The 23,136-nt window shown below is 50.1% G+C and overlaps 1 protein-coding gene across 5 annotated transcripts in view; it reads right to left on the bottom strand.

The window, feature by feature from the left end:
- Positions 1–20,265: 20,265 nt before the first annotated feature.
- Positions 20,266–23,136, bottom strand: part of LOC137355589 (rho GTPase-activating protein SYDE2-like) — a 66,947-nt gene continuing 64,076 nt past the window's right edge. For all 5 annotated transcript variants that reach the window (XM_068020878.1, XM_068020877.1, XM_068020879.1 and 2 more), the window contains one exon: positions 20,266–21,524. In XM_068020878.1, coding sequence (XP_067876979.1) covers positions 21,076–21,524 — 449 coding nt within the window. In that variant the 3' untranslated portion in view covers positions 20,266–21,075. The remainder of the gene's footprint in view (positions 21,525–23,136) is intronic.

Below are 23,136 nucleotides of genomic sequence, written 5' to 3'. Positions count from 1 at the left end.
CAGTCCTTGAGTGTGCTGTCGTCAAATCTGTTCCCATCTTTCCCAGAACTCCATGTTTGAATCCCTCCAATCAAATTCCCAGCCTCTGACCTGCTCTTGTAGCCAGAGTATTTATATGGCTGGTCCAGTTCAGTTTCTGGTCAATGGTAGCCCCCAGGATGTTGATAGTGGGGGATTCAGCGATGGTAATGCTGTTGAAGATCAAGGGGAGATGGTTAAATTCTCTCTTGTTGGAGATGGTCATTGCCTGACACTTGTGTGGCGCGAATGTTACTTGCCACTTATCAGCCCAAGCCTGGATATTGTCCAGTTCTTGCTGCATTTCTACACGGACTGCTTCAGTATCTGAAGAGTCGCGAATGGTGCTGAACATTGTGCAATTATCAGCGAACATCCCCACTTCTGACCTTATGATTGAAGGAAGGTCATTGATGAAGCAGCTGAAGATGGTTGGGCCTCCGACACTACCCTGAGGAACTCCTGCTGTGATGTCTTGGAGCTCAGATGATTGACCTCCAACAACCACAACCATCTTCCTTTGCGCTAGGTATGACTCCAATCAGCGGCGTGTTTTCCCCCTGATTCCCATTGACCTCAGTTTTGCGAGGGAACCTTGATGCCATAATCGGTCAAATGCTGCCTTGATGTCAAGGGCAGTCACTCTCACCTCACCTCTTGAGTTCAGCTCTTTTGTCCATATTTGAACCAAGGCTGTAATGAGGTCAGGAGCTGAGTGGACCTGGCAGAACCCAAACTGAGCGTCACTGAGCTGGTTATTGCTAAGCAAGTGCCGCTTGATAACACTGTCGACAACCCCTTCCAACACTTTGCTGATGATCGAGAGTAAACTGATGGGGCGGTAATTGGCCGGGTTGGATTTATCCTGCATTTTGTGGACAGGCCATACCTGCGCAATTTTCCACATTGTTGGATAGATGCCACTGTTATACCTGCACTGGAACAGCTTGGCTCGGGGCACAGCTAGTTCTGGAGCACAAGTCTTCAGTATTATTGACAGAATGTTGACAGGGCCCATAGCCTTTGCAGCATCCAGTGCCTTCAGTCATTTCTTGATATCACCCGGAATGAATCGAATTGGCTGAAGACTGGCATCTGTGATGCTGGGGACTTCAGGAGGAGGTCTGCAGTCAAGTGAGAGAGCGTTACGGGAAAGATGACCATGTGCTGGTCAGAGATGGGGGAAAGATAAGGAATGTGGGGCTGTTGTGAATGGGGAGGTGCAGAAGAGATTAGTGGATGCATTCCTTAATGAGCTGATCTTTTAGAGCACTGGCAGAAAGGAGTTGTCTCAGCTGCTTCTTCCTCCTCAGTCTATTGGCTGGCAGGTGGTGGCAGGAACTGTTCTCTCATCATGGCACTATGATTTGTTAAGTGCTCTGGCCTTCCTGAATGGTAATGGCAGCCTGAATTCAGAAATGCGCACTGACTTACGTCATGATGTCGCCGCTCTGCATGTTTCCACTACACCAACATGGCCTGATGTGCACCTCCCATCGGAAATGTGCGCATGCATCTTGGACGCCATTTTGGGGCCTTGGGTGGCCATGCAGTGCCTGAGAAACGGTTGCTATGCGACCCAATGTAACCCCCACAGTCTCTCATAAACATTATAGAATTACATGCAGTTGACTCTAAGACAAGGGGAGTTTTAACACTCTCTACCCTGGTGGATCTTCACAAGCCCAAAGTCATCGAGCTGTCCATGAACACCCATGTTGGGATGTTACCAAGGCTCCAGCTATTAGGAGGGCCTGAGCCCTCAGACTGCCGCCCTCTGTGCCCCACTGGGAGTTAAAATCCTTACAACCGAATTATCTGCAAGTTCAGTTGTGGAGACACACCAACACACATCAGTACATAACTGTACACACCAGAACATACATGCACATGCTAGAACATACCTGCACACACCTACACATGCCTGAACACGCCAGCACACACCTGTACATACCGCCACATACCTGCACACACTTGCATACACCTCACAGAATTGTTACAGCACAGAAGGAGGCCATTCGGCCCATCGTGTCTGCACCAGCTCTCCGAATGAGCAATTCACCTCATGCCATTTCCCCGCCTTCTCCCCATAACCCTGTACATTCTTTCTTTTTAGGTAACAGTCTAACTCCCTTTTGAAGGCCTCGAACGAATCTGCCTCCACCACACTCTCAGGCAGTGCACTCCAGATCCTAAACACTCGCTGAGTGAAAAGATTTTTTCCTCATGTCACTTTGCTTCTCTTAACCAAATACTTTAAATCTGTGCCCTCTCGTTCTCAATCCTTTCACGAGTGGGAACAGTTTCTCTCTATCTACTCTGTCCAGACCCCTCATGATTTTGAATACCTCTATCAAATCACCTCTCAGCCTTCTCTTCTCCAAGGAAAACAGTCCTAACTTCTCCTATCTATGCTTGTAAATGAAGTCCCTCATTCCTGAAACCATTCTCATGAATCCTTTCTGTACTCTCTCCAAACCCTTCACATCCTTCCTTCAATGCAGTGCCCAGAACTGGACTCAATACTCTAGATGAGGCCGAACTAGTGTCTTATACAAGTTCAACATAACTTCCTTGCTCTTGTACTCTATGCCCCTATTAATAAAGCCCAGGATACTATTTGCTTTATTAACTGCTCTCTCAACCTGTCCTGCCACTTTCCATGATTTATGCACATATACACCCAGGTCCCTCTGTTCCTGCACCCCCCCAGGATCAATGATAAATGGTACGAATCAGTAAATGTGATTGCATGTTGGATACAAAGATTACACAGGTTCCATGTAGCTGAAAATGGTTTTAAATTAACAGGAGACTGCAGGGTAGATTACCCAGCGAGTCTGGAATATTCCCAGCTTGGGCACCTCCTGCTCAGTATCCCAGGGCAGAGGGGGATGCAGATCCCATGATTCCAGAAGGATCCTTTCACTGACAGTCCTGATCATTTTGCTTGCAACTTGTGGCCTGAAAAGGTGAATCTCCTTGGGAGGGAAAATCTCGTTGATTCTTCAAGCATTCTGCTGTTGTTTTATACACTGGCTTTAATGAAAGTGCTCTCCTCTACTGATCATATTCACTCTATGATTCACAGTCAGGGGCAGGAAGGTAAATAGACTGGTCTACTGCTCAGTACTGGTTTGGGCCTTTGAGTTTGCACTCAGTTGCTGGTCTCAATGAGGCCTGCAGTGGGAGACAGTGGATCATGGCTGCAGCCTTGGACCGGGGGCGGGGGGAAGCCAAAACAGGCCGCCTGAGCAGCTCTTGTATGTCTCCTGGTGGCCGGTTTACAGAATGGCAACAGTGCCAGCCGAGAAGCAGCTTTCCTGCACATTAGATACTGATGACTTGTGCCCAGCATTGGGAGAGTAGGAATCAGGCAGCAAGCAACTTGACAGGGAAAATGGGGATTATGAAAAAAAAATAGGTGCATATATCACAAAATAAAGTTTCCAAGCAGCAGTACTAATGTTAAAGCGGAGCCAGTCCCAAAGCTTGAGGTTTCAAGGCAACTCCGCGGATTAAGTAAAGAGCCTTGTCACAGACCCTAAGCACAGGCTGAGTGTGTGTGAGTGAGTGATGGCGTTATTGAGTGAGTGAGTGATTAAATGTGTGAGTGTGTGATTGAGTGAGTAAGTGACTGATTCTGTGAGCATTTGCTGATTTAGTACCAGCATTGTGGCAATATCAGGATTTTTCTGCCGCCAATGTTACTCTGGAACAAGGATAGTTAAATTCCCTCGAGGAACTGTAGACGTTCATGGAGAGTTGACTGGGTGAAACTTCAGTCACAAAGCCTATAATTCTCCTTCGTTGCTGTTGCAGAAGGTGTTGCCAAGGCCCCAGCAACCATATTGCACCCAAGATTGCTATAGGAGATCCACCAGGAATATACAGGAGGCCGACCGAGAAACTGCCAGGGAAAGTGAGGGCAAACCGAGCATGAGGAAATCTCATGTCAACTCATCTCAGCACAAGTGAGAGGAAATACTAAGCATTAAAGTTCATCGTTCTTGTGTCGGAGAAGACAATACACAAAAGCTACCCTGAGAATGTCCATAGGCAAACTGTCACTGTGAGAGTGAGCGGGTGATTTGTTCCATAAATGAATCCGGGGTATCATTCTCAGGGGATAATTGTGTTAGTATTTCATTTCTAGACTCCGATCAAACACTGAGATAGTGGCTCAGCATCAAATGCAAAACCAGCTATCAGATGAGGAGTGGTAACTGTTGAACAGATCTGGGCCTAGAAATCCCTCCATTCTGCGGCTATTTAACACGCACAATTCAGGCGACGAGGCGTCAAATATGGCGGATGGCGCAGGTGGTCATCCCGCGTTGGAGTGCGCTGCCTGCCATATTGGATTGGGCTCCTGAATGGGTGCCCAGGGCGCATGCTGGAACTACTTTCCACAGTACTTTGGGCGGCACAGTGGTTAGCACCGCAGCCTCACAGCTCCAGCGACCCAGGTTCAATTCTGGGTACTGCCTGTGCGGAGTTTGCAAGTTCTCCCTGTGACCACGTGGGTTTTCGCCAGGCGCTCCGGTTTCTTCCCACAGCCAAAGACTTGCAGGTTGATAGGTAAATTGGCAATTATAAATTGCCCCTAGTATAGGTAGGTGGTAGGGGAAGGTGGGGATGTGAGAGGGTAATGGGATTAATGCAGGATTAGTATAAATGGGTGGTTGATGGTTGTTCAACCTTGCCCGTCTAAAAGCGAAGACCAAAGTACGGAAAGTCCTCATCAGGGAACTCCTCTTTGCTGACAATGCTGAATTAACATCTCACACTGAAGAGTGCCTGCAGAGTCTCATCGACAGGTTTGCGGCTGCCTGCAATGAATTTGGCCTAACCATCAGCCTCAAGAAAACGCACATCATGGGACAGAACGTCAGAAATGCTCCATCCATCAATATTGGCGACCACGCTCTGGAAGTGGTTCAAGAGTTCACCTACCTAGGCTCAACTATCACCAGTAACCTGTCTCTTGATGCAGAATTGAACAAGCACATGGGAAAGGCTTCCTCTGCTATGTCCAGACTGGCCAAGAGAGTGTGGGAAAATGGCACACTGACACAGAACACAAAAGTCAGAGTGTATCAAGCCTGTGCCCTCAGTACCTTGCTCTACGGCAGCGAGGCCTGGACAACGTATGTCAGCCAAGAGCGACGTCTCAATTCATTCCATCCTCGCTGCCTCCAGAGAATCCTTGGCATCAGGTGGCAGGACCGTATCTCCAACACAGAAGTCCTCGAGGTGGCCAACATCCCCAGCTTATACACCCTACTGAGTCAGCGGCGCTTGAGATGGCTTGGCCATGTGAGCCGCATGGAAGATGGCAGGATCCCCAAGGACACAGCGAGCTCGTCACTGGTATCAGACCCACCGGCCGTCCATGTCTCCGCTTTAAAGACGTCTGAAAACACGACATGAAGTCCTGTGACATTGACCACAAGTCATGGGAGTCAGTGGCCAGCGATCGCCAGAGCTGGCGGGCAGCCATAAAGGTGGGGCTAAAGCGTTGCGGGTCGAAGAGACTTAGCTGTTGGCAGGAAAAAGACAGAAGCGCAAGGGGAGAGCCAACTGTGTAACAGCCCCGACAACCAATTTTATCTGCAGCACCTGTGGAAGAGTCTGTCACTCTAGAATTGGCCTTTATAGCCACTCTAGGCGCTGCTGCACAAACCACTGACCACCTCTAGGCGCTTACCCATTGTCTCTCGAGACAAGGAGGCCAAAGAAGAAGAAGAAGAAGAAGATGGTCAGCACAGACTCGATGGGCCGAAGGGCCTGTTTCAGTGCTGTATCTATAAATAAAATATATAAATAAGTAATTCATACATTAAAATACAGTCCTACATTTATTGTTGGACTGATTTATGATGCTGGGATACCCCAGTGCCTGGTTCACCATGTGATGAACTCACTCAGAAACCCGTGGTGCTAACAATCAGTGAGGAGACGTCAGCAGATCAGTGCAAGGGCTCATAACCTTTTAGGCTGCTGGTTAACCTTTGGGTGATCTGTTTTGGCATTGAGCTGGGACAAACGTCTTGCTGGCACTGCTCGGTTTTTTTTTATCTGCTTTCACTGCAGACAGGGGTGGTCTAGTGGAGCTGCTCTTGGGTTTGGAGGAAGAGAGGAGCAGCCAGAAGGTGGAAGCAAACAGTTACAGCTGGTAGAAGAGGGAGGAGGAATAGGAGCCCATTGGAGGCCTCACCTGCAAGGTTATTCAGTAGCACTGTCCTGCATGAACTTCTCAGTGGAGAAATGTCTGACGCACCTTTGCTTCAACAAGGAGGCTGTCACAGAGCTATGTCACCCACTGAGGACATGGACATTACTGCCTGTGCCTGTTAAAGTCACTGTGGCCATCCACGTTCCTGCCATGGGCTCCTTTCAAGTGGAACCAAGTGACAGTGAGGGCTGAGCACACTGGATACAGCAAAGTCTATGGGCCCCAGCAGCATCCCCGCTGTAGTGCTGAAGATTTGTGCTCCAGAACTAGTCGGGCCCCGAGCCAAGCTGTTCCAGTACAGCTACAACACTGGCAACTACCCGATAATGTGGAAAATTGCCCAGGCATGTCCTGCACACAAAAAGCAGGACAAGTCCAACCCAACCAATTACCGCCCCATCAGCCTACTCTCAATCATCAGTAAAGTGATGGAAGGTGTCAACAACAGTGCCATCAAGCGGCACTTGCTTAGCAATAACCTGCTCAGTGACGCTCAGTTTGGGTTCTGCCAGGGCCGCTCAGCTCCTGACCTCATTACAGCCTTGGTTCAAGCATGGACAAAAGAGCTGAACTCAAGAGGTGAGGTGAGAGTGATTGACCTTGACATCAAGGCTGCATTTGACTGAGTATGGCATCAAAGAGCCCTAGCAAAACTAGAGTCAAAGGGAATCAGGAGGAAAACTCTGCACTGGTTACAGTCATACCTAGCGCAAAGGAGGATGGCTGTGGTTGTTGGAGGTCAATCATCTCAGCTCCAGGGCACTCAGGGTAGTGTCCTCGACCCAACCATCTTCAGCTGCTTCATCAATGACCTTCCCTCCATCATAAGGAAATTCACTCCCTCCACCACCGACGCAGTGGCAACAGTGTGTACCATCTACAAGATGCACTGCAGCAACTCACCGAGGCTCCGTCGACAGCACCTTCCAAACCCGCGACCTCTACCAACTAGAAGGACAAGGGCAGCAAATACATGGGAACACCACCACCTGCAAGTTCCCCTCCAAGTCACACACCATCCTGACTTGGAACTATATCGCCGTTCCTTCACTGTCGCCGGGTTCAAAATCCTGGAACTCCCTTCCTAACAGCACTGTGGGTATACCTACCCCAAATGGACTGCAGCAGTCCAAGAAGACAGCTCACCACTACCTTCTCAAGGGCAATTAGGCAATAAATTTAGATGAGCACTTGAAACGCCATGGCATACAAGTCTACGGGCCAAGTGCTAGAAAATGGGATTAAAATAGATAGGTGCTTGATGGCCGGCACGAACATGATGGGCTGAAGGGCCTGTTACTGTGCTGTATAACTCTTTGACTCCATGAATCTAAATGCTGGCCTTGCCAGCGAAGCCCACATCCCATGGACAAATAACAAAAAAAATTGCTGTATTTGCAGTACACTGATGTATCGGGGAGGTTCCCAATGTTCTCTACACCATGAGAACTACTTACATCTCCTTTCCAATGGGCAGAGTGAAGCACGACAAGAAAACACTAGTTATTGGCCGCAGGGCAGGTTTCCCAAGATGCATGCTTCTCACCACTAGCAATTGATGGAGATTCCACTCTGTCAATGTACAGCTAGTTTGCGACCACAGGCAGCACATCATGCAGGTCAGTGCCCAATTTCCTGGCACCGGTCGTGACTATTCTATCCTGCACCAGTCCTCTGTGCCATCTTTGTTCCAACCAGTCTATCACGTTTCAGGTTAGTTTTTGATCAATAAGGGATATCCCTTCTTTATGTATCATGAGTCCTATCATAACATGGCACATTTGCAGAACAGGCCTACAAGTGCCACACTGCCACCAGAAATACCATCAAGCCAGCAACTGGAACGTTCCGCTGCCTGGAATTCCGGAGGAGCTTGGCTGTACTCCCCTGAGTGAATATCCAGAGTTTTCCATCCACCCACAGTGCTCACAGCAGAGAAAGGTTTCACATAAGCAAACTGAATACCCTCCATTGCAAGGCTAGTGTGGCACAGAACCAGGAAAATCCTTGCTCCGAGTCGGATTCACTATTCCCATTGGAGGTGGAGATATGAGCATGATTGACCGCTGTGACTCTGGACTGGGCGGGAACAAAGAAAACTGGCCCATACCCCTGCTCCTGATCACTCAGCGATGATCCCTGCTGGAATGTGTAGGCACGCATCGGCACCTGGCTCGGCCCTACAGCCTGTCAATGGTCACTCTGTAGGTCTGCACATGGTCAATTGAGTGTGGTAATGGGCAGTAATGGTGCCCTTGGAACTGTACACAGGCATGAGTCAGCTCCTGGACGAGAGGCATTGAGAGAGTTAGAGGGGGATAAAGGAACTTCGATAGACTTTGATCACCAAGAGGATACTCAGCCCATCGTGCCTGTGCTAGCTCTTTGAAAGGCTGTTCAATTAGTTCCGCTCTCCTGCTCTTTCCCCACTTCCCTGCAAATTCTCCCCTTTCAAGTATTTATCCACTGGCGATCTGGGAATGTTTTACTTATTTCACAGATAATGGAGAGGAAGATGATTGTCGGATAAATTCCTTAGGTTAGAGTAGAATGCAAATCAACTTGAATATAAATCCTCACCACAAGCTCTGTCATCTTTCAAAAGCTTCGAGCCAGTACAAACGGGTTGTTAAACGTTTGTTAATACTCTATCAATTCTACTTAGCACAACAAACACAGAGTGAGGTAAACCAGACAATGACTGGTACCTTCGACGGATCCCAGCTTCTCCTGTGTGGCCAGGATAGTTTACTAAATATGGAAATGGGATGGAGCGGGACGGGAGCTATTGTGTAGGTTCCATCGAGCAGACTCGCTGAACATGAGTGTGTAGTAGAATTGCCTGGGGTCACCAGTGTTAACAACTAACCCCTCACTCTGCAAAGGAGCAGTCAGAGGTTTTACACCTCGCAATTTTGACTTTCATTCCCCATCCACAGCAAGTGGCAGAAGGTGCAATAGGAACGGGGACACCCCAATGCCTGAGGCTCCCCCCGCCCCACTGCCAACAGAGGCATCTATCCCTCAATATTCACAGTACCCTCTGGCAGGGTTGCTAACTCGGGGTGAAAGGGAGGTCCCATCACATGACCTCTTCCAACTGTCCCGCCCCCACACTCTCCCTATTGGTTGCCCGACTTGTCCATCCTCGTGGCTTCCTGCCTTCCCAGGTCCAATTGGAAAGCGATTGGCTGATTCTTGACTGTCAAACAGCCTTTCCTCCCCCATCACCAACATCTTTATATTTCTTTTCATACCCCAGTGATTTGCCTCCAGGGTTTGGCTCTCAGCCGTGCCCTGGAGATTAATCTTCCACAGCTGGAGACTCCAGGGGAATCCTGGAGAGTTGGCAACCCAAATCAGTGCTATAGTGTAAGTGGTCATTACAAACCTTGTCTAGTCTCCGTGATCCCATCCCGCAGAAAATCACCCAAGTTAACAGGCGGAAGAAGAATAGTGTCTGCAATTGTTGTCTGGGACAGGAGGAAAGAAGTTGCTTTTAGATAGCACCGTTCACAACCTCAGAACATCTCTAAGCACTTTACCACCACTGAAGCAAGGGTCACACAGTGATGCAGTGGTTAGCACTGCAGCCTCACAGCTCCAGCGACCCGGGTTCAATTCTGGGTACTGCCTGTGTGGAGTTTGCAAGTTCTCCGTGTGACTGTGTGGGTTTTCGTCAGGTGCTCCGATTTTGTCCCACAGCCAAAGACTTGCAGGTTGTTAGGTAAATTGGCCATTGTAAATTGCCCCTCGTGTAGGTAGGTGGTAGGAGAATGGTGGGGATGTGGTAGGGAATATGGGATTAATGTAGGATTAGTATAAATGGATGGTTGTTGGTTGGCACAGACTCGGTGGGCCGAAGGGCCTGTTTCAGTGCCATATCTCTAAATAAATTTTTAAAAGTACTCTTTTTGAAGTGTTGTTTCTTTTGTAATGTTGGAAATGCGCACAGCAAGCTCCCACAAATAACAATGAGATATTGCTTTTGCTGCAGGTCAGTTCTGACGAAGAGTCATCGACCTGAAACATTAACTCTGTTTCTCTCTCCACAGATGCTGCCAGACCTGCTGAATATTTCTAGCACTTTCACATTTTATTTCAGATTTCCAGGATCTGCAGTAGTTCGCTCTTGTCTCCCTGGTTGATTTTCCTGCCATTCTCTGCATTCCGGGTTCTGGAGAGTCCAATCACGAGGATAACAGAGAACACTGGGTGACAGGAAGTGGAACCATGTGACTCGCAATTGCACCTCCAGATGGATGAGTGACCGAACCACATATTCATAATTTATTAATTATCTAAAAGTCACAAGTGTCGACACTGAAGGTGCTGCAGGAAATGGTAGCATCAATCAAAAGTGAGAAAAGTTGGGTAGGGGAAGGGAAGAGGGAGGATTAATGTGGAGGAGAGGGTGAGGGGCAAGAGGAAGGGGAAGCAGAAGGGGAAGTGGGAGAGGAATGGGAGAGGCTAGGGCTGGGGCAAGAGGTCCCTCGCTTTAGAGCTTTCTTTTTAAGAGTTAAACAGCTGGAAGATATTCAATATCTAGTCTTTTTTCACATTGTTCTTCGGATGTGAATGTCGCTGGAAAGACCAGAATTTATTGCCCATCTCTAATTGGCCTTGAGAAGGTGGCAGTGAGCTGCCTTCTTGAACTGCTGCAGTCCATGTGAGGTAGGTACACCCACAGTGCTGTTAGGGAGGGAGTTCCAGGATTTTGCCCCAGTGACAATGAAGGAACGGCGATATAGTTCCGAGTCAGGATGGTGTGTGACTTGGAGGGGAACTTGCCATGGAGGTGTTCCCATGCGTTTGCTGCCCTTGTCCTTCTAGTTGGTAGAGGTCGCAGGTTTGGAAAGTGCTGAGGAAGGAACCTTAGTGCGTTGCAGCAGTGGATCTTGTCGATAGTACACACTGCCGCCACTGTGCGTTGGTGGTGGAGGGAGTGAATGTTTGTGGATGGGGTGCTGATCAAATGGGCTGCTTTGTGCTGGATGGTGTCTAACTTCTTGAGTGTTATTGGAGCTGCACCCATCCAGACAAGTGGAGAGTATTCCATCACACTCCTGACTTGTACCTTGTAGGTGGTGGACAGGTTTTGGGGATCAAGAGGTGAGTTACTCACCTCAGGATTCCTAGCCTCTGACCTGCTCTTGTAGCCACAGTATTTATATGGCTACTTCAGTTCAGTTTCTGGTCAATGGTAGCCTCTAGAATGTTGATGGTGGGGGATTCAGTGATGGTAATGCCATTGAATGTCAATGGGAGATGGTTAGATTCTCTCTTGTTGGAGATGGTCATTGCCTGGCACTTGTGTGGTGCAAATGTTACTTGCTACTTATCAGCCCAAGCCTGAATGTTGTCCAGGTCTTGCTGCATATGGACACGGACTGCTTCAGTATCTGAGGAGTTGCGAATGGTGCTGAACATTGTGCAATCATCAGCGAACATTCCTACGTCGGACCTTATGATGGAGGGAAGGTCATTGATGAAGCAGCTGAAGATGGTTGGGCCGAGGACACTACCACGAGGAACTCCTGCAGTGATGTCCTGGAGCTGAGATGATTGGCTTCCAACAACCACAACTATCTTCTTTTGTGCTAGGTATGACATCAACCAGTGGAGAGTTTTCCCCGATTCCCATTGACTCCAGTTTTGCCCAGGCTCCTCGATGCCATACTCGGTCAAATGGTGGGTCCCTTGATGTCAAGGGCAGTCACTCTCACTTTACCTCTAGAATTCAGCTCTTTTGTCCATATTTGGACAAGGTAATGAGGTCAGGAGCTGAGCGGCCCTGGTGGAACCCAAACTGAGTGTCAGTGAGCAGGTTATTGCTAAGCAAGGGACGCTTGATAGCTGACACCTTCCATCACTTTCCTGATGATTGAGAGTATACTGATAGGGTGGTAATTGGCCGGGTTGGACTTGCCCTGCTTTTTGTGCACAGGACATACCTGGGCAAATTTCCACATTGCCAGTAGATGCCAGTGTTGCAGCTAGACTGGAACAGCTTGGCTAGGGGCTCGGCAAGATTTGGAGCCAAGATGTTGTCATGGCCCATAGCCTTTGCAGTATCCAATGCCTTCAGCCGTTTCTTGTTATCATGTAGAGTGAATCAGATTGGCTGAAGACTGGCATCTGTGATGCTGGGGACCTCAGGAGCTGATGGATCATCCACTTGGCACTTCTGGCTGAAGATGCATGCAAATGCTTCAGCCTTGTCTTTCGCACTGATGTGCTGGGCTCCCCCCTTGTTGAGGATGGAGATGTTTGTGGAGCCTCCTCCAGTCAGTTGTTTAATTGTCCACCACCATTCACGACTGGATATGGCAGGACTGCAGCGTTTAGATGTGATCCGTTAGTTGTGGGATCGCTTAGCTCTGTCTATCGCATGCTACTGCCGCTGTTTGGCATGCAAGTAGTCCTGTGTTCTCGCTTCAGCAGGTTGACACCTCATTTTGAGGTATGCCTGGTGCTGCTCCTGGCATGCCCTCCAGCACTCTTCATTGAACCAGGGTTGGTCCCCCAGCTTAATGGTAATGGTAAAGTTGGGGAAATGATGGGCCATGAGGTTACAGATTGTAGTTGAATACAATTCTGCTGCTGCTGATGGCTCACAGCGCCTCATGGATTCCCAGTTTTGAGCTGCTAGATCTGTTCTGAATTCATCTCATTTAGCACGGTGATGGTGCCACACAACACGATGGTAGGTATCCTCAATGTGAAGATGGGACTTCATCTCCACAAGGACTGTGCGGTAGTCACTCCTACCAATACTTTCATGGACAGTTGCATCTGCAACAGGTAGATTGGTGAGGAGGAGGTCAAGTAGGTTTTTCCCATTTGTTGGCTGTCTCACCACCTGCTGTTGACCCAGTCCAAACAGAATCACTTGTTAAAAATCTAATGTAATAAAATCAGGAGGAATTGCAAGAATATAAACTTGATTCCTTGGAACTGCAATGCGTTCAGGGCATCAATGGCTCTGAAATAATAGCTCTGTTTTTTGTATTTGAAATGCAAACCCCATCAAATCAGAGCCCAGCAAAAAGGGGGCGATGCGACAAGCAATGAAACACGTGCGTATTGCCCCGCATAATCTGATATAATAGAGATGAATGCCAGCCTGCAGACTGAAAATATGGAAGGTTTTGAGAAGCTATCGATTGTGTCATTTCTTACAATCAGCAGCTTCGAAGCCAGCACCCTCCTGCTCTGTACACATTGGTTGTTGAAAAACCAATACTTCTTGCGATTTGACCACTGGGTATAATGACCCACAACACTGACACGGTATCTCTGTAAGGCTGTCTATACACAGAGCGAGCGAGGGGGGATAGACATGGCTCCGCTACGGGCACTGTTTGAATATCCAGGCCAATCGCCAACCCAGTACAGAATATTCGTAAGTGACCGAAGATAATCCAGGGCTCAGTGTAGCTTCTAAATTTGTTACCTCTCAGCTGTGGGAGGGGGAAGAGGGGGGAGGCAGGGTTGGTAGTTTGACTGTCATGAATGAAGCTCATTCAACAGTAACTTTCAAAAAGGAACTGGATAGATATTTGAAGCGGAGAAAATTGCAGAGCTATGGGGAAAAAGTAAGGGAGTGGGAGTAAATAGATCTTTCAAGGAGCCAGCACAGGTATGATGGGCCGAGTAGCTTCCTTTGTGCTGTATGATTCCGTGATCCTATGTTGATCGGTACCCGGGCTAATGCTCCCCTCACAACCAGCAGAAATGGAAGGGCAACAAGGCCAACACATACCACCCGGTGACCCTGACTCTCCTCTGTAATAATCTGGCCCACGTCACTTTGGAAAAGGAACAGGGAGGAGGGCAGAGGCATCGAGTGTTGTCACGCCGATGGGGTTGAGTGAACAGCAATCCAGACAGCGCTCTCTCCATTACTGGGGTTTCATAAAGGGCTGCAACACACAGCTGGGCAGTAGACACAGGGAAAAACTTCCAATTTAATGCACACTAGAAGAGATTCCCGACGTGGAGTTCCAGGACCCTTCAGAATTACATCGTCATTCCAGTACAGAAACAGGCCATTTGGCCCAACTGGTCCATGCTGGTCTTTATATGCCACATGAACCTCCTCCCCACCCCTCATCATCCAACCCAATCAACATATCCTATTCCTTTCTCCATCATGTACATAGCATCCCCTTAAATGCACCCAAAAATGATGCTGACCTGTCACAGCCAAGCAGTTTATGACCAATTACGCCAAGAGATTGGTGTTCCAAGCTCACTCACTCGCAGGTTATTTATATAGGAAAACAAGTTAGTGAGAAGTAAAACCAGAAAATGCTGGAAATACTCAGCAGGTCAGGCAGCATCTGTCGAGAGAGAAACGTAGTTAACGTTTCGGGTTGACTACCCTTCATCAGATGTTAGCGAGCAGTTTGGTTTTTTTCCCCCACTGCCAAGTGCTTGTCGACTGAACTGGTGTGTGGGCATCACGTGTCGCGCTCTGCTCTCGACCGACTGAGAATCCAGAGACAGAACATGCAGCCATTCCAGGGGACACAGCAAATCAAGAAACAATCACATCATTGGAACAAAGTGTTACAGTTTATTAGAGAGCAAAGTATCGGGTCTGTAGTCAATTTTGAATCAATTACTTCTGCGAAAACACAACCCATCATTCTAGTGCTCTGTGACTGTGCTTTCATTTGGTCTCATAGCAACCCTGTGATAATACTGCATAAATATATCTTAAAAAGACAGCATAGAAAATCTAATGTGACTCATAGCTCAGGTCTCACCACAAAAATATACATTCAGAACTCTCCAAGATTGTAGATCTAAAAAATAAGTGTGAAACTTTTAAATACGAGTTTTGCAAAAATAGTCACTTGTACAAGATTGTTTTCAAGCTATTTTGAGTATTGCTAAAAAAAAAAAGAGACATTTTGTCGAAGATTTTCGTCTTGCACTCATCAGGACAATCGCAAGAATACCAATGTAAGGGAAACAACGAATTTAAGCTATTTTCTATCATTTGTGTGAATTGTAAACATTCTCCTGGTGACCTCCACACTGATTCACACCCATTTCCTTTAATACTGAACGGTCATGAAATAGTGTTCTAGAAATGTGGCTAAATGAAGGCAAAAATCTTTAGAACCTGCTTTTTTTTTATACGGGCTCAGCATTTACTGTAACTAACCATATCAATTCATATTAAAAAAATAAAAAGCATGATGATTGCACACTGAATAAATGGATGGAATCATGGAATGCCACCCCTAAAACACTGGTTTGGAATCCCCAAATCCCATCGGATAACGGGACTGAAGTTATTCAGTAACAAGCAGCCCTGTAACACACTAGTGTAAGGGTGCAGGGTCGACACTCCCTGACTGCCCTCCACAAAGAGTTCCAATAGAAGTGAGCGACCAACAAAGAGAGAATCCTACTCCAATTTGAGACGACCCAACAAGCTGAATATATATAAAGAGCTTAAACGGGCTCAGTGCGAGGGCCAGAAGGAGGTTTTCAAAGTGGACACCAGGAAAAGCAGTCTGGTGCAGTGCTCAGTTATCCAGAGCAATCCTGGGAGGCATTCGGTGAATAAAAGTCATGAAAAATAGGGTGAAACAAACTGAACGGGTGAAGTAGCTTTCATTTGGCCACTTGTTTGCACCGTGACAATGCTGTGCTTCTGATCCCCGGCCTGCTCCAGTCTGTAACGCAATGACAAGCCCTGTCACGGCTGCCATCTGCCGTTCAGCTCTCTCTCAGCAAGAGAGAGGGGGAGCGAAAGAGAGAGAGGGGGAGCGACAGACAGGGAGAGAAAGAGAGGGAGGGGGAGAGAGAGAGAGAGAGAGAGGGAGAGACAGACACAGAGAGGGGAGAGACAGACAGAGAGAGGGAGGGGACAGTCAGAGGGGGGGGGACAGAGAGAGAGGGGGGGGGACAGAGAGAGAGAGGGGGGGACAGAGAGAGAGAGGGGGGGACAGAGAGAGAGAGGGGGGGACAGAGAGAGAGAGGGGGGGACAGAGAGAGAGAGGGGGGGACAGAGAGAGAGAGGGGGGGACAGAGAGAGAGAGGGGGGGACAGAGAGAGAGAGGGGGGGACAGAGAGAGAGAGGGGGGGGACAGAGAGAGAGAGGGGGGGGGACAGAGAGAGAGAGGGGGGGGGGACAGAGAGAGAGAGGGGGGGGGGACAGAGAGAGAGAGGGGGGGGGACAGAGAGAGAGAGGGGGGGGGACAGAGAGAGAGAGGGGGGGGACAGAGAGAGAGAGGGGGGGGACAGAGAGAGAGAGGGGGGGGACAGAGAGAGAGAGGGGGGGGGACAGAGAGAGAGAGGGGGGGACAGAGAGAGAGAGGGGGGGACAGAGAGAGAGAGGGGGGGACAGAGAGAGAGAGGGGGGGGACAGAGAGAGAGAGGGGGGACAGAGAGAGGGGGGGACAGAGAGAGGGGGGGACAGAGAGAGAGAGGGGGGGACAGAGAGAGAGAGGGGGGGACAGAGAGAGAGAGGGGGGGACAGAGAGAGAGAGGGGGGGACAGAGAGAGAGAGGGGGGGACAGAGAGAGAGAGGGGGGGACAGAGAGAGAGAGGGGGGGACAGAGAGAGAGAGGGGGGGACAGAGAGAGAGAGGGGGGGACAGAGAGAGAGAGGGGGGGACAGAGAGAGAGAGGGGGGGACAGAGAGAGAGAGGGGGGGACAGAGAGAGAGAGGGGGGGACAGAGAGAGAGAGGGGGGGACAGAGAGAGAGAGGGGGGGACAGAGAGAGAGAGGGGGGGACAGAGAGAGAGAGGGGGGGACAGAGAGAGAGAGGGGGGGACAGAGAGAGAGAGGGGGGGACAGAGAGAGAGAGGGGGGGGGGACAGAGAGAGGGGGGGGGACAGAGAGAGAGAGGGGGGGGGACAGAGAGAGACAGGGGGACAGAGAGAGAGAGACAGGGGGACAGAGAGAGAGAGACAGGGGGACAGAGAGAGAGAGACAGGGGGACAGAGAGAGGGGGCGCGGAGAGACAGAGAGAGAGTGGGGGAAGAGACAGAGAGAGAGAGGGGGAAGAGACAGAGAGAGAGAGGGGGAGACAGACAGACAGAGAGAGGGGGAGACAGACAGACAGAGAGAGGGGGAGACAGACAGACAAAGAGAGGGGGAGACAGACAGACAAAGAGAGGGGGAGACAGACAGAGAGAGGGGGAGACAGACAGACAGAGAGAGGGGGAGACAGACAGACAGAGAGAGGGGGAGACAGACAGACAGAGAGAGGGGGAGACAGACAGACAGAGAGAGGGGGAGACAGACAGACAGAGAGAGGGGGAGACAGAGAGGGGGGAAAGACAGATAGAGAGAGGGGGAGAGAAAGAGGGGGAGAGAAAGAGACGGAGAAGAGACAGACAGAGAGAGGGGAAGAGACAGACATAGAGAGAGGGGGAGAGACAGACAGAGAGAGGGGGAGAGACAGACAGAGAGAGAGGGGGAGAGACAGACAGAGAGGGGGAGAGACAGACAGAGAGACAGATAGAGAGAGAGGGGGAGAGACAGATAGAGAGAGAGGGGAGAGACAGATAGAGAGGCGGAGAGACAGTTAGAGAGACAGTTAGAGAGAGAGGGGGAGAGACAGATAGAGGGAGAGGGGAGAGAGAGAGAGGGAGTGAGGGAAGGAGAGACAGACAGAGAGGGAGGGAGAGACAGAGAGGGAGGGACAAAGAGAGATGGGGGAGAGAGAGAGAGAGGGGAGAAAGACAGCGAGAAATAGGACAGGGTGAGAGACACAGACACAGAGCAGACAGACCAGCACAGGGAAAGAGTTAGAGAGAGTGAGAGATAGTAAGAGTGAGACAGAGAGAGAGAGAGAGAGAGAGAGAGAGCACAATACACTTGCACCATAGAATGCACTGACCAGACGAGATGACCCATCTCATCATTTGTAATTTGACTAAACAGTGCTGCTATCCAACACACAGCACACAATAGTTGGGATTGTCTGTCTGTACAATACTTTGAGGTTGATGCCCAATTTAAACTCATTTTCTATTGGAAGTCCGTGTGATGTTCCATGAAATGCTCCTTCGTTTAGCTCCTGCTCTGCCTGGTCCTACTTCTCCCAGCTGGCTGGTTGAGTATTTCCTGACTTTCACCTTCATGCTCAGTCATGGTCTTGGGTTTAATCCCATCACAAACACTAAGCTGACTTTTCTCTTCGAGGTGTTGAGTGACTCTCTGCTCTGTTTTTAGTTGAGATTCACTTTGCTTTTTGCAGAATGAATATTAATCAAAGTGGACATGAACCAGGGGAGGTTCATGCAACATTATTTAAATCCTTCATATTTACACTGCCACCCTAGATGTGAGTGAATTTACAAATAAATGGAGTTTCCAACACAATAGCCCCATCGACATGTCTGTGAATCCCATATTTGGAGGGGATACAGATTAATAATGAGCTTTAAATGCTGCAGGGGACCCTGGGGGTTTAAACCCCTGTAAAAAAAGGGTCAATAGCTTGGCATAGATTAAGGTTAAGGTGATGCAGAGTGCCCGATCCGTGCAGGCTCACATTGTGTGTTAACTCAACTACACCTAGGGGTCATGACCCCACACATCTCCCAACCCCATGGCGTCTCTCAATAACCACTAAACAGACAACACGCTCAGGCAATGATTTCCAAATTGTTTGCCAACAGACTCAGCCTTGGGGTAGATTTACAGAACTTCCTGCTGACTGAGGGCTGGACACTACATCTACCGAACTAGGCTCCAGTATAAAAGTGCAAATAACAGTTCGGCAGAGGTTTAAAGGCACTCGGTGCATGCTGAATACTGCTGGTGCGGCATCCTAATTGGCTCCATAATGTTTGAACCCGAATTCGGTAGGTGTTGGCACCGGGTCTTTGATCACCCGAGTCTGTCCCAGAGAGGCCACCATACTTGCGGGATGGACCCCAGAAGAGAAGAGGTCCGCAATAAGGAGAGAATGGAGCAGGCTGGCAAGAGGGAGTCAAGCAAGAACAGGGTTCCTCTGCCTGTGTGGTTTCCCAGGAACTCTCCAGGCAATAAGTGGAGTCAGAGGAACCACAGACTGTCACCATATTCCTGGGATGGCAGAGAATTCCTACAGGACATAGGCAGCTGGTGCAAGAAACACCAGAGAGCAGCAGAGAGCTGGCTGCTTGGTTGACCTTATCTGACCTGCTCTGGGCTTTCCACAGCAACTTAACATGAGGTGGTTTTGTCCGGAGCAGACTCTGACAAGTCGGTCAACGACTTGCCTCATGGGAATGGAAAAGCGATAGCGACACCAAAAAGATCAGGTTGACTCAGACGACACTGAGTGGAGGCCCTTCCTGACCCGCAAAGCACTGGCATTACTGGGGACTGAAAGGAATGGGACAAGACATCAATCTCATTAGGAGGCCCCCCTTTCTCTGGTGGTTCTGCCATTAAATTGAAACAGTGAGGAAGGGGAGGAGGGAAGTGAGGAAGGGGAGGAGGGAAGTGAGGAAGGGGAGAGAGGGAGGGAGGAAGGGGAAGGGGAGAGAGGGAGGGAGGAAGGGGAAGGGGAAAGAGGGAGGGAGGAAGGGGAAGGGGAAAGAGGGAGGGAGGAAGGGGAAGGGGAAAGAGGGAGGGAGGAAGGGGAAAGAGGGAGGGAGGAAGGGGAAGAGGGAGGGAGGAAGGGAAAGAGGGAGGGAGGAAGGGAAAGAGGGAGGGAGGAAGGGAAAGAGGGAGGGAGGAAGGGAAAGAGGGAGGGAGGAAGGGAAAGAGGGAGGGAGGAAGGGAAAGAGGGAGGGAGGAAGGGAAAGAGGGAGGGAGGAAGGGAAAGAGGGAGGGAGGAAGGGAAAGAGGGAGGGAGGAAGGGAAAGAGGGAGGGAGGAAGGGAAAGAGGGAGGGAGGAAGGGAAAGAGGGAGGGAGGAAGGGAAAGAGGGAGGGAGGAAGGGAAAGAGGGAGGGAGGAAGGGAAAGAGGGAGGGAGGAAGGGAAAGAGGGAGGGAGGAAGGGAAAGAGGGAGGGAGGAAGGGGAAGAGGGAGGGAGGAAGGGGAAGAGGGAGGGAGGAAGGGGAAGAGGGAGGGAGGAAGGGGAAGAGGGAGGGAGGAAGGGGAAGAGGGAGGGAGGAAGGGGAAGAGGGAGGGAGGAAGGGGAAGAGGGAGGGAGGAAGGGGAAGAGGGAGGGAGGAAGGGGAAGAGGGAGGGAGGAAGGGGAAGAGGGAGGGAGGAAGGGGAAGAGGGAGGGAGGAAGGGGAAGAGGGAGGGAGGAAGGGGAAGAGGGAGGGAGGAAGGGGAAGAGGGAGGGAAGAAGGGGAAGCAGAGAGGAGGGGGTGGGGAGAGGAGTGGAGAAGAAAAGAGGGGGTGGGGGTAGGAGTGAGGAGGGGGAGGGGAGACAGAGGGAGGGGAGGGAGGGGAGGGGCCAGTGAGATCGTTTCCAAGGAAACACGAGAACCATCTGATGCAGCTGAGGAAGCAGTGAGGGATGATTTCTGGCTGATGCTCGTCACCTGCCCTCCCCAAAACACCAGCGGATTCTGGCAGAGACGGAGAAGGTTGGAGACTGGCTGTGGCCCGGGTGTGGTGGAGTACAGGCAGAGGGGACAGTCTGTGTGAAAGTGCTGTCATACCAAGCACCCAATTCACCTGAATTGGCACAAAATCCAAGGCAAGGTCTCGCCAAGCAAGACTCTCGCCATCCACATATTGCACAGGGGGAATTGCACAAGTGAGTTTTGCGACCGAGAGTTTGAAGAGCTGGTATCGGGCGTGGTGCCAGGTAGCACGGTGTCATTGCAGACCAGGCATCACGGCCTTCGCACAGACTGGGAGGGCACCGCGCCCATCGTCATGGCGATCTGACTTCAGCCTCAGAGGAAGATGATTTTCTTGGCTAGTTCCCGTTCAATATCAGCAATCAAACTGTCAAAGTCCTTTGTCCTCCCAGTGACAGTCGATTCAAAGTCCAGCTCACTGCCGCTGTGATAGGAGTCACCACCCCGTCCTTCAGCAAGGTACGAGCTGCCATCTTGTCCGTTGCTGGGCTCTTGCGCGTCCAGGATGCCGACGCCCAGCGCGGGGGACTGGCCGCGATCGGCCGCCTCCCTGTCTCCGCCCGTCCCCAGGTAGTTCCGGCCGCAGCCGCTCCAGTCGCCGGCGTGACGGTTACGGGACGAGCTGGCAGCACGCCCCACGCGGTTCCTGCACACCACCTCCTCGGCAGCAAGGGGCAAGGCCGGCAGCTGCCGCCTCGGGCGCAGACAGTTGGCGGGCTGTGTTTGTTCCAGCAATACATCCCGTTTCACTTTAATTCGCTCACCTGTAGGGACACAACATGGAGAAATGTAAAGAAAATCCCGCCACAGTATACAAACATCGAGTCTACAGCAAAGAAACAGGCCATTCTGCCCAACAACTCCGTGCTGGTATCCATATGAGCCTCCTCCCACCCCTGTCATCTTAGCTCATTTGCATATCCTTCTATTCCTTCCTCTCTTATCGAGCTTCCCCTTAAATGCATCTATGCAATTCACCTCATCTACTCCTTGTCCACCATTGTAGCTGCTCTATGGGTAAAAGAAATAAGTAAATAACAATTTAAAAGGGAATTGATAATTCAATCAGTCTCTGATACACAATGATCCACTTATGCATCAGGATTGACCCAGATGATACGGTCCCTCTACACTGTCCCCAGGACAGGTACAGCACGGGGGTTAGATACAGAGTAAAGCTCCCTCTACACTGTCCCCATCAAACACTCCCAGGACAGGTACAGCACAGGGGTTAGATACAGAGTAAAGATCCCTCTACACTGTCCCCATTAAACACTCCCAGGACAGGTACAGCACGGGGGTTAGATACAGAGTAAAGCTCCCTCTACACTGTCCCCATCAAACACTCCCAGGACAGGTACAGCACAGGGGTTAGATACAGAGTAAAGCTCCCTCTACACTGTCCCCATCAAACACTCCCAAGACAGGTACAGCACGGGGGTTAGATACAGAGTAAAGCTCCCTCTACACTGTCCCCAGGACAGGTACAGCACGGGGGTTAGATACAGAGTAAAGCTCCCTCTACACTGTCCCCATCAAACACTCCCAGGACAGGTACAGCACAGGGGTTAGATACAGAGTAAAGCTCCCTCTACACTGTCCCCATCAAACACTCCCAGGACAGGTACAGCACAGGGGTTAGATACAGATTAAAGATCCCTCTACACTGTCCCCATCAAACACTCCCAGGACAGGTACAGCACAGGGGTTAGATACAGAGTAAAGCTCCCTCTACATGCGATACTGAGCAGATAATCTGTTTCTAGTGATGTTGATTGTGGTATAAATATTGGCCAGGACACCAGGGAGAACTCCACTGCTCTTCTTTAAAATAGTGCCATGGGATCTTTTACTTTCACCTGAGAGATCAGGCCGGGCCTTGGTTTAATCCTCATCTGAAAGACAGCACCCCCTACAGTGCAGCGCTCCCTCAGTACTGCACTGGAGTGACAGCCTGGATTTGTTGTGTTTGAGTCTCGGAGTGGGACTTGAACCCACAATCTTGTGACTCAGAGGTGAGAGTGCCGCCCACTGAGCCACACCTAACAAAATACAAGGGGCTCTGCCTCCTGATTGTGCCCCATTGACACATTTGCCCTCTTGTCAGTGTACATGTGGAACCTAATGTGCTTTCGGAAGATGTCGCTGAGGGGCAGCATGTAGATGAGAAATAGAGAGGCAACAAAGGATAGATCCTTGGGGATGCCAGAGGTAACAGTGCAGGAGCAGGAGGAGAAACCATTGCAAGTGACAGTCTGGCTACAATTAGATAGATAAGAATGGAACCAAGTGAGAGCAGACCCACCCAGCTGGACGACAGTGGAGGTGGATGGTGTGGTCAACCAGGTCAAAGGCTGCAGTCAGGTGGAGAAGGAC

This window comes from Heterodontus francisci, chromosome 43, assembly GCF_036365525.1.
Source record: "Heterodontus francisci isolate sHetFra1 chromosome 43, sHetFra1.hap1, whole genome shotgun sequence".
Classification (NCBI taxonomy): Eukaryota; Metazoa; Chordata; class Chondrichthyes; order Heterodontiformes; family Heterodontidae; genus Heterodontus; species Heterodontus francisci.
This window is presented reverse-complemented; position numbering and strand designations above follow the sequence as displayed.